This window comes from Bubalus bubalis, chromosome 1 (assembly GCF_019923935.1).
Source record: "Bubalus bubalis isolate 160015118507 breed Murrah chromosome 1, NDDB_SH_1, whole genome shotgun sequence".
Classification (NCBI taxonomy): domain Eukaryota; kingdom Metazoa; phylum Chordata; class Mammalia; order Artiodactyla; family Bovidae; genus Bubalus; species Bubalus bubalis.
In genome coordinates this window covers 117,600,107-117,612,107 of record NC_059157.1, presented here as the reverse complement: position 1 = coordinate 117,612,107, position 12,001 = coordinate 117,600,107, and the positions used below count along the sequence as shown (strand labels likewise).

Sequence of the window (12,001 nt, the reverse complement as noted above, 5' to 3'; positions counted from 1 at the left end):
ACAAACAACTAATCTCGAGGATATACAAGCAACTCCTACAGCTCAACTCCAGAAAAATAAATGACCCAATCAAAAAATGGGCCAAAGAACTAAATAGACATTTCTCCAAAGAAGACATACAGATGGCTAACAAACACATGAAAAGATGCTCAACATCACTCATTATCAGAGAAATGCAAATCAAAACCACTATGAGGTACCATTTCACACCAGTCAGAATGGCTGCGATCCAAAAGTCTACAAGTAATAAATGCTGGAGAGGGTGTGGAGAAAAGGGAACCCTCTTACACTGTTGGTGGGAATGCAAACTAGTACAGCCACTATGGAGAACAGTGTGGAGATTCCTTAAAAAACTGGAAATAGAACTGCCTTATGATCCAGCAATCCCACTGCTGGGCATACACACTGAGGAAACCAGAAGGGAAAGAGACACGAGTACCCCAATGTTCATCGCAGCACTGTTTATAATAGCCAGGACATGGAAGCAACCTAGATGTCCATCAGCAGATGAATGGATAAGAAAGCTGTGGTACATATACACAATGGAGTATTATTCAGCCATTAAAAAGAATACATTTGAATCAGTTCTAATGAGGTGGATGAAACTGGAGCCTATTATACAGAGTGAAGTAAGCCAGAAAGAAAAACACCAATACAGTATACTAACGCATATATATGGAATTTAGAAAGATGGTAACAATAACCCTGTGTACGAGACAGCAAAAGAGACACTGATGTATAGAACAGTCTTATGGACTCTGTGGGAGAGGGAGAGGGTGGGAAGATTTGGGAGAATGGCATTGAAACATGTAAAATATCATGTATGAAATGAGTTGCCAGTCCAGGTTCGATGCACGATACTGCATGCTTGGGGCTGGTGCGCTGGGACGACCCAGAGGGATGGAATGGGGAGGGAGGAAGGAGGAGGGTTCAGGATGGGGAACACATGTATACCTGTGGTGGATTCATTTTGATATTTGGCAAATCTAATACAGTTATGTAAAGTTTAAAAATAAAATAAAATTAAAAAAAAAAAAAAAAGAAAATAAATCACAAAGATCAGAGCAGAAATAAATGAAATAGAGACTTCAAAAACAACAGAAAGATCAATGAAACCAAAACTTGGTTCTTTGAAAAGATAACTAATTCAACAATGAAAAGTTGAAAGCGTTTCCTCTAGGATCAAGAGTAAGGATGCCCATTCTCACCACTTATATTCAACACAGTTTTGGAAGTCCTTCCCATAGCAATTAGAGAAGAAAAGGAAATAAAAGCAATCCAAATTGGAAGAGAAGTAAACCTGTCACTGTTGCAAATATTTCTATGTCAACCTTTAGACAGTCTCATCAAGAATAAAAGGGAGACGACCAAATAAAGAAAATCAGAAATGAAAATGGGGAAGTTATAACCACCACCACAGAAATACAGAAGATCATAGGGAGAATACTACAAGCAACTATACACCAATTAAAAAGGACAACTAGAAGAAATGGACAAATTCTTAGAAAGCTACACTCTCACAAGACTGAACCAAGAGGAAACAGAATATACAAACAGGTCAACTACCAGTACATAAACTGAATCAGTAATTTAAAAATTCCCAGCAAATAAAAGCCAACGACAAGATGGTTTCTAAGGTGAATTCCACCAAACATTTAGAGAAGAGTTAATACCTATCCTTCCGAAACTATTCCAAGAAACTGCAAGGTAAGGAACACTCCCAGACTCATTCTATGAGGCCACCAACACCCTGATACCAAAATCAGAAAAAGGTATCAAAAAAGAAAATTATAGGCCAATATCATTGATGAACACAATGTAAAAATCCTCAACAAAATATGAATCCAAACTCAATCCAACAATACATTAAAAGGATGATACACCATGATCAAGTTGGATTTATTCCAAGATGTAAGGACTTTTCAATATCTGCAAATTAATGAATGTGATAACATCACATTAACAAACTGGGGAATAAAAACCATATGATCATCTCAACCAATGCAGAAAAAGCTTTTGATAAAATTCAACATCCATTTATAATAAAAACTAGTCCAAAAATAGGCATAGAGGGAACATACTTCAGCATAATAAAGGTGATATATGACAAGTCCACAGCTAACATCATACTCAATGATGAAAAGATGAAATCATTTTCTGTAAGATAATGAAGAAGACAAAGGATGCCCATTCTCACCACTTTTATTCAGCATAGTTTTGGAAGTCCCAGACACAGAAATTAAAGAAAAGGAAATAAAAGGAAACTGAGCTGGAAAAAAAGAAGTGAAACTGTCACTGTTTGCACATGGCATTTCTATGCTCTACACAGGAAACCTTAGAGATGCTACCAGAAAACTACTAGAGCTCATGAATGAATTCAGTAAAGTTGAAAGATACAAAATTAACGTACGGAAACTCATTGCATTTCTATACACTAACAACCAAATATCAGAAAGAGAAATTAAGGAAACAACCCCTATTGCATCAAAAAGAATGAAATATCTGGAAATAAACCCGCTTAAAGATGCAAAATGAAAAGACAACCTACAGAACGGAAGAAAATATTTGCAAACATTACAACTGACAAGGGATTAATTTCCAAAATATACAAACAGCGCATAAAGCTAAGAATCAAAAAAAGAAACAACCCAATCAATAATGGGCAGAAGACCTAAACAGATATTTCTCCAAAGATGGCCAACAGGCACATGAAAATATTTTCAACATCACTAATTATTAGAGGAATGCAAATCAAATCACAATATCTCAGTAACACCTCACATCAGTCAAATGGCTATCATCAAAAAAATCCAAAAACAATAAATGCTGGGGAGAGTGTGGAGGGAAGGGAACCCTCATACACTACTGGTGGGAATGTAAACTGGTGCAGCTACTATAGAGAAGTATGGAGGTGCCTTAAAAAACTAAAAACAGATTTGGCATATGACCCAGCAATCCCCTTCCTGAGCATATATCCAGAGAAAACTCTGATTTCAAAAGATACAAGCACCCCAATGTTCACAGCAGTAGTATTTACAGTAGCCAAGCATGGAAACAACTTAAATGTCCATCAACAGAGAAATGAATAAAGAAGATGTGGTGTGTAGGTATACACACACACACACACAAACACACACACATATAACTACTCATAATACTAGAATACTACTCAGCCACTAAAAAGAATGAAATATAGCAACATGGATAGACCTAGAAATTACCAAGTGAAGTAAGAGAGAAATAGCATATGATATCACTTATATGTGGAATCTTAAAAAAACTGATATAAATGAACTTATTTACAAAACATAAACAGACTCAAAGACACAGAAAACAAACTTTGGGCTACCAAAGGGGATAGTTGGCAAGAGGGTGGGAGGGTGTAGTTGAAGATAAATTAGGAGTTTGGGATTACCATATATACCTTATTACATATAAAACTGGAGCAGGAAATGGCAACCCACTCCAATATTCTTTCCTGGAGAATGGACAGAGGAACCTGGTGGGCGACAGTTCATGGGGTCGCAAAGAGCTGGACACGACTGAGTGACTAACACATATAAAATAGGTAAATAACAAGGACCTGCTGTATAGCACAGGGAACCATATTCAATACCTCGTAATAACCTATAATAGAAAGAAATCTGAAAAAGAATATATATATATATGTGTGTATAACTGAATCACTTTGTTATACACTTGAAATAACATAACATTGTGAACTCACTATACTTCAGTAAAACAATTAAAACTTTAATGCATCAAAGGACATTTATCAAGAAAGTAAAAAAACAACTTACAGAATAGGAAAAATTATTTACATATCATACATCTGATAAGGGTTTAATATCCAGAATATACAAAAAAATTCAATTTAAATAAATTTTAAAACGGGCAAATTACTTAAGCGGACAACAATGGTAACAATGGCATAAGGAAATACACAAATGGTCAATAAACACATGAAAAGATGCTTAACCACATTAGTCAAGCAAGAAATGCAAATCAAAGCCACAATAAGATACCAATTCACACCTACTACAATGGCTATAACAAAACGGAAAGAAGGAAGGAAGACAGATAGCTAGGTAGATAGATAGATAACAAGTGTTGACCCAGATGTAAAAACTGGAACACTCATACATTGCTAGTAGGGATGTAAATGGGAATGTAAAATGTTGTAGCCTCTGTGGAAATCAGTTTGATGTTTTCTCAAAAAGATAAACATAGAATTACTTATGACCCAGCAATTCTACATCTAGATACGTAACCAAAAGAACTGACAGCAGAAACTGAAGAAGATACTTTTACATGGTAATTTTGGTATAAATAAAATTTGAACCACAATTAAAATATTATCAGATCAATTCATCCTTAATATGTTGTCCCCCCCAAAAAAAAACAAGAAAATCAAATTAACTAAAAACCAGAAAGTAGCAGAATTTACAAAGAATATAAGTATTGATATTCCCCTCTTACAAACAGTTAAATTTTGAAACACTGAATAAATAATTATATGTCATGCATATTAGATTTTTTAAAAATTATAAAAAATATATAGCTTACAAAGTACCATATTTTCAGTAAACTTTTATAAAATGTATAAAGGCATTTCATCACATTCCAAAAGTAATATATATCCCTCATTCTTAAAGATCTGTCCTCATATCTTAAACACACACATAAATAGCTCAAAGAATACAACAGTCTTTAATATTAGCAACTTATTAGACAAAGGGGATACATTTGTAATTAAAAGAAATAGCCAAATTTAGAATGATGACTTGTATATCTTTCTTCTTGAAATAACTGCTTAAAAATTTACAAAGGCACAACTTAAAGAGAAAAAATTAACTTTTATGAGTGTGCACTTCATTGAAATTAAAGTTCACTATTACAGGATGGGAAATAATACACATGTATAGTTCCATCTTTTCTCTCTCACACACACACGCATTTTAGATCCACCCAACTAAAAAGTTGTTAATAAATCAAAGTCTGTGAATTCCAACTTAAGTAATTCTATAAAATATTGCACCAAAGAAAAGTAATAAAGCATTAGCATGGCCATAATAACCCCTACTTACTAACACTTACTGTGTGAAAATTTATCATTTCTTGAAGACTGTCAGAAAATTTGGTCAAACTTGTCTGAGAAAGAAATCAAAAGAAAACAAAGTTATTTAAGAGCTACTAATATATGCTAGAAAAACATAATTTCAGCATTTGTGACAGAAAGATTAAGTTACAGTGTAAACAGTAACATTTATTTCTCACTAGGACAATCTCACTACTTCTCAGATACGGTCTGCATAGAAGTCTACAGGTAGTAACATGAAACTCAAGAACAGTCAAAGAATTAAACTGTCTATCAATATTATTATACTAACTAATTGAAATGGCATATATAAACCTAAAGGTTAAAAGTGAGTGTGTCAAGACTATGTGCATTTAGGTATCTATGGATCACATAATTATCAAATTATACCATTTTTTTCACTAGCTATTATTCCTCATAAAAGAAACATTATAATACCACATAATATAGCAGGGGGTCTAAGCTAACATAGCTGGTTGACCAGAACTTTCCTATGCAGCCCCCCAAATGTACAGTTAGATACTAGTCTTAAGTTAATGTTCTCTGCTTGCACTAATAAACTTGATCCTACCCTACCTGCTCAGGTGCCCTTCTAGATGCTTCAGCTCACCTATCAGCAAGTATAGTAAACAGATATTTACAACATAGATCAACCATCACCTTCTAACTATCTTAGAACACAGGATTATATAAGATAGCACCAATAGGTGTTAGCTTTTCCACTTCTGATTTTAAGGACCACCACTATTATTAATAAGGTACATAGATACAGTTATTTAATAACATGTTGCATTGATCATTTTAACTAAGTTTAATAATACTGACCTCAACTACAGCATCATTGCTAGAATACTGTGCCAGGTCTCGAATCCCATTCATGAACTGTTTATTTGCAACACAAAAGGCTTTTCCAGTATCAATCATTGCAATACACAGTTTCACAAGCTGAAAAAGAAACACATTATATAACTGAAAAAATTTTTTAATTAATTGAACAAGTATTATCAATAACCACATGAGTTTGCCTAGTTAAGATTACAGTTCATCAATAAATCGAAACTAAACAAAAAGTGTTCTTTTTTTCCCTTTGACTTATAAAGTAAATCATAAGAGAGCTGTATCAAAAAAAAAAAAAAAAAGATGACCTTTCAGGATGCAGAGGGTGTCTTATAACAACCAACCACCAATCAAGGTAATTTTTAATTTTATCAAGTTAAATTCAACCCTGTAACTTAACTCCACAAAAATGTATTAAGCATCTCTTGGAAAGAATAAAAGGAAACTTAGGCAGAGCAAGCAGTTTGACAAAAGATTTTTTGAAAACACAACCGTGGTATGGTAAAGGGAGGTAAACGGGTACGGTGGGCGAGTCATGCTGGTCCTTTTATTATCAGACTATCAGAACAGAATTGATTAATCAACCATATTTCTCCAATCTCAGAACTGGGCTTCTCCCTTTCCCCATTCCCTCTTTTTATCTTTCCCTTTTTAATCTTTCTCTTTTTCCTATCCATTCCTTTTCTTTTTCTAGCCCTTCTTTTTTCTTTATTTCACACAAAACATTTTCTTTAAGCAAACAATATCTTGGGTGAAAGTAAAACATAATAAAGATGAAAGTGGAGCTGATATAGAAGGAAGGGTAATGACAGCATGGGAAGTGGGGTCACCAAGAAGAGGATAAACAGCTGAGGAAAACTTTAGAAGACAACACAAGGATCTCGGGAGTATAATTTAAAACTGTTACCCTGGAATCTGGAGCAACGTTAAGTAAAAAAAAATCCCTGTTCTAATCTGGAAAAAAATCTATTTCTGTTTTATTGAATATGCTAAGGCCTTTGACTGTGTGGATCACAACAAACTGGAAAATCCTTCAAGAGACAGGAATACCAGACCACCTTACCTGCCTTGTGAGAAACCTGTATGCAGGTCAAGAAGCAACAGTGAAAACTGGACATGGAACAACGGACTGGTTCCAAATTGGGCAAGGAGTACGTCATGGCTGTATATTGTCACCCTGCTTATTTAACTTCTATGCAGAGTACATCATGAGAAACGCTGGGCTGGAGGAAGCACAAGCTGGAATCAAGATTGCCAGGAGAAATATCAACAGCCTCAGATATGCAGATGACACCACCATTATGGCAGAAAGCAAAGAGCAATTAAAGAGCCTCTTGATGAAAGTGAAAGAGGAGACTGAAAAAGCTGGCTTAAAACTCAACATTGAAAAAACAAAGATAATGGCATCCAGTCCCATCACTTCATGGCAAACAGATGGGGAAACAATGGAAACAGTGATAGACTTTATTTTTTTGGGTTCCAAAATCGCTGCAGATGGTGACTGCAGTCATGAAATTAAAAGGTGCCTGCTCCTTGGAAGAAAAGCTATGACAAACCTAGACAGCGTATTAAAAAGCAGAGATGCTACTTTGCTGACAAAGGTCCATATAGTCCAAAGCTATGGCTTTTCCAGTAGTCATGTATGGATGTGAGAGTTGGACCATAAAGAAGGCTCAGTTTCAAAGAGCTGATGCTTTTCAATTGTGGTGTTGGAGAAGACTTGAAACTCCCTTGGACTGCAAGGAGATCAAACCAGTCAATCCTAAAGGAAACCAACCCTGAATATTCACTGGAAGGACTCATGCTGAAGCTGAAACTCCAATACTTTGGCCACCTGATGTAAAGAGCTGACTCATTAGAAAAGACCCTGATGCTGAGAAAGAGCTGGAGGTAGGAGGAGAAGGGGAAGACAGAGGATGAGATGGCTGGATGGCATCATCGACTCAATGAACATGAGTCTGAGCAAGCTGCGGGCGACGGTGAAGGACAGAGAACCCTGGTGTATTGCAGTCCATGGGGTCACAAAGAGTCAGACACGACTGAGCAACTGAACAACAACAAAATCCTAACCATTAGAAAAGTAAATTCTATTTAGCACAAACACAACTGCTATGCTCATCAAAACTATGCAAGAGAGAATAAAGGAAGAACATCTGACCAGGACTATGGAGTTCAAAGAAGGATTCCTAAACAGAAAGAGAAATTAAGGAAACAATTTCATTCACCATTGCAATGGAAAGAATAAAATACTTAGGAATATATCTACCTAAAGAAACTAAAGACCTATATATAGAAAACTATAAAACACTGGTGAAACAAATCAAAGAGGACACTAATAGATGGAGAAATATACCATGTTCATGGATTGGAAGAATCAATATAGTGAAAATGAGTATACTAGCCAAAGCAATTTATAGATTCAATGCAATCCCTATCAAGCTACCAACAGTATTCTTCACAGAGCTAGAACAAATAATTTCACAATTTGTATGGAAATACAAAAAACCTCGAATAGCCAAAGCGATCTTGAGAAAGAAGAATGGAACTGGAGGAATCAACCTACCTGACTTCAGGCTCTACTACAAAGCCACAGTTATCAAGACAGTATGGTACTGGCACAAAGACAGAAATATAGATCAATGGAACAAAATAGAAAGCCCAGAGATAAATCCACGCACATATGGACACCTTATCTTTGACAAAGGAGGCAAGAATATACAATGGATTAAAGACAATCTCTTTAACAAGTGGTGCTGGGAAATCTGGTCAACCACTTGTAAAAGAATGAAACTAGAACACTTTCTAACACCATACACAAAAATAAACTCAAAATGGATTAAAGATCTAAACGTAAGACCAGAAACTATAAAACTCCTAGAGGAGAACATAGGCAAAACACTCTCTGACATACATCACAGCAGGATCCTCTATGACCCACCTCCCAGAATATTGGAAATAAAAGCAAAAATAAACAAATGGGACCTAATTAACCTTAAAAGCTTCTGCACATCAAAGGAAACTATTAGCAAGGTGAAAAGACAGCCTTCAGAATGGGAGAGAATAATAGCAAATGAAACAACTGACAAACAACTAATCTCAAAAATATACAAGCAACTCCTACAGCTCAACTCCAGAAAAATAAATGACCCAATCAAAAAATGCGGCAAAGAACTAAATAGACATTTCTCCAAAGAAGACATACAGATGGCTAACAAACACATGAAAAGATGCTCAACATCACTCATTACCAGAGAAATGCAAATCAAAACCACTATGAGGTACATTTCACGCCAGTCAGAATGGCTGCGATCCAAAAGTCTACAAGTAATAAATGCTGGAGAGGGTGTGGAGAAAAGGGAACCCTCTTACCCTGTTGGTGGGAATGCAAACTAGTACAGCCACTATGGAGAACAGTGTGGAGATTCCTGAAAAAACTGGAAATAGAACTGCCTTATGATCCAGCAATCCCACTGCTGGGCATACACACTGAGGAAAGAAGGGAAAGAGACACGTGTACCCCAATGTTCATCGCAGCACTGTTTATAATAGCCAGGACATGGAAGCAACCTAGGTGTCCATCAGCAGATGAATGGATAAGAAAGCTATGGTACATATACACAATGGAGTATTACTCAGCCATTAAAAAGAATACATTTGAATCAGTTCTAATGAGGTGGATGAAACTGGAGCCTATTATACAGAGTGAAGTAAGCCAGAAAGAAAAACACCAATACAGTATCCTAACGCATATATATGGAATTTAGAAAGATGGTAACAGTAACCCTGCGTACGAGATAGCAAAAGAGACACTGATGTATAGAACAGTCTTATGGACTCTGTGGGAGAGGGAGAGGGTGGGAAGATTTGGGAGAATGGCATTAAAACATGTAAAATATCATGTATGAAACGAGTTGCCAGTCCAGGTTCGATGCACGATACTGGATGCTTGGGGCTAGTGCACTGGGACAACCCAGAGGGATGGTATGGGGAGGGAGGAGGGAGGAGGGTTCAGGATGGGGAACACATGTATACCTGTGGCGGATTCATTTTGATATTTGGCAAAACTAATACAATTTTGTAAAGTTTAAAAATAAAATAAAATTTAAAAAAAAAAAAACAAAAAAAAAACAAAGAAGGATTCCTGCAAAAGGAAACACTTGAGAAAAGCCCTGAAGACCAACAGGAATTAGTCGATTAGATAAGGGTAATAAGACACTATTTTAGGAAAAGCATGAGCTAACCCTGAAGCTTACAAGGCAGGGTAAACCAGAGGCGCTAAGGAGCTTGCTGCTAAGTCACTTCAGTCATGTCCAACTCTGTGCGACCCCATAGACGGCAGCCCACCAGGCTTCCCCGTCCCTGGGATTCTCCAGGCAAGAACACTGGAGTGGGTTGCCATTTCCTTCTCCAATGCATGAAAGTGAAAAGTGACAGTGAAGTTGCTCAGTCATGTCCGACTCTTAGTGACCCCATGGACTGCAGCCTACCATGCTCCTCTGTCCATGGGAGTTTCCAGGCAGGAGTACTGGAATGGGGTGCCATTGCCTTCTCCACTAAGGAGCTTAGTTCACTGCAAGGGCCAGATCAGGAAAAACACTGTGGGCAAAGCAAAGGTGTTCACATATTATACAAAAGGAACTGGGAAACAATAAAGACACCCTACATCTTAGAAGCATGGCTTAGGGCATCTCTCTGGCAAACAGAGGATGATGGCTTTATATTAGAAAAGAGGACAATTTAAAGATGTAGAGAGGGAAAAGAGAGAGGTGACTAAAGCAAAGTCTTTCTCAAAGAAGTCTGGAAGTGCATAAGAAAAGGGGTGCTTTTATCACTCAAATGTGTGTGTGTGTGGAATGGATTAAGGACAGATTCTGTTAAGTTTCCAGATTAAAAGCAAGAAATGAATGTGTTCCCATCAAAAGGAAGACACAAGTTCCTCTACTAAGAATGAAGAATAAGCTGGTAAATCTTGAGAGAACAGTGAATATAAGAGCTGCTAAAGATGAATGCTCAAGCTACCACACAACTGCACTCACCTCACACGCTAGTAAAGTAATGCTCAAAATTCTCCAAGCCAGGCTTCAGCAATACGCAAACCATGAACTTCCAGATGTTCATGCTGGTTTTAGAAAAGGCCAGAGATCAAATTGCCAACATCCGCTGGATCATCAAAAAATCAAGAGAGTTCCAGAAAAATATCTATTTCTGCTTTATTGACTATGCCAAAGCCTTTGACTGTGTGGATCACCACAAACTGTGGAAAATTCTTCAAGAGATGGGAAGGCCAGACCACCTGAGCTGCCTCTTGAGAAACCTATATGCAGGTCAGGAAGCAACAGTTAGAACTGAATATGCAACAACAGACTAGTTCCAAATAGGAAAAGGAGTACCTCAAGGCTGTATATTGTCACCCTGCTTATTTAACTTATATGCAGAATACATCATGAGAAATGCTGGGCTGGATAAAGCACAAGCTGGAATCAAGATTGCCAGGAGAAACATCAATAATCTCAGATATGCAGATGACAGCACCCTGATGGCAGAAAATGAAGAAGAACTAAAGAGCCTCTTGATGAAAGTGAAAGAGGAGACTGAAAAAGTTGGCTTAAAGCTCAATATTCACAAAACTAACATCATGGCATCCAGTCCCATCACTTCATGGCAAATAGATGGGGAAACAGTGGAAACAGTGGCTGACTTTATTTTGGGGGCTCCAAAATCACTGCAAATGGTGACTGCAGCCATGAAATTAAAAGATGCTTACTCCTTGGAAGATGACCAACCTAGACAGCATATTAAAAAGCAGAGACATTACTTTGTTAACTAAAGTCCATCTAGTCAAGACTATGGTTTTTCCAGTAGTCATATATGGATGTGTGAGAGTTGGACTATAAAGAAAGCTGAGCGCTGAAGAATTGATGCTTTTGAACTGTGGATAAGACTTTTGAGAGTCCCTTGGACTGCAAGGAGATCCAATCAGTCTATCCTAAAGGAAATTAGTCCTGAATATTCATTGGAAGGACTGATGTTGAAGCTGGAACTCCAATACTTTGGCCACCTGATGCA

General features: G+C 36.9%; 1 protein-coding gene across 5 annotated transcripts in view; it reads right to left on the bottom strand.

Moving 5' to 3' along the window:
- The window catches only part of ACAP2 (ArfGAP with coiled-coil, ankyrin repeat and PH domains 2), a 176,308-nt gene that overhangs the window by 95,201 nt on the left and 69,106 nt on the right, over positions 1-12,001 (bottom strand). For all 5 annotated transcript variants that reach the window (XM_044943303.2, XM_044943298.1, XM_044943310.1 and 2 more), the window contains exons 3-4: positions 5,924-6,043; positions 5,098-5,151 (exon numbers count right to left, since the gene is read on the bottom strand). In XM_044943303.2, coding sequence (XP_044799238.1) covers positions 5,098-5,151; positions 5,924-6,043 — 174 coding nt within the window. The remainder of the gene's footprint in view (positions 1-5,097; positions 5,152-5,923; positions 6,044-12,001) is intronic.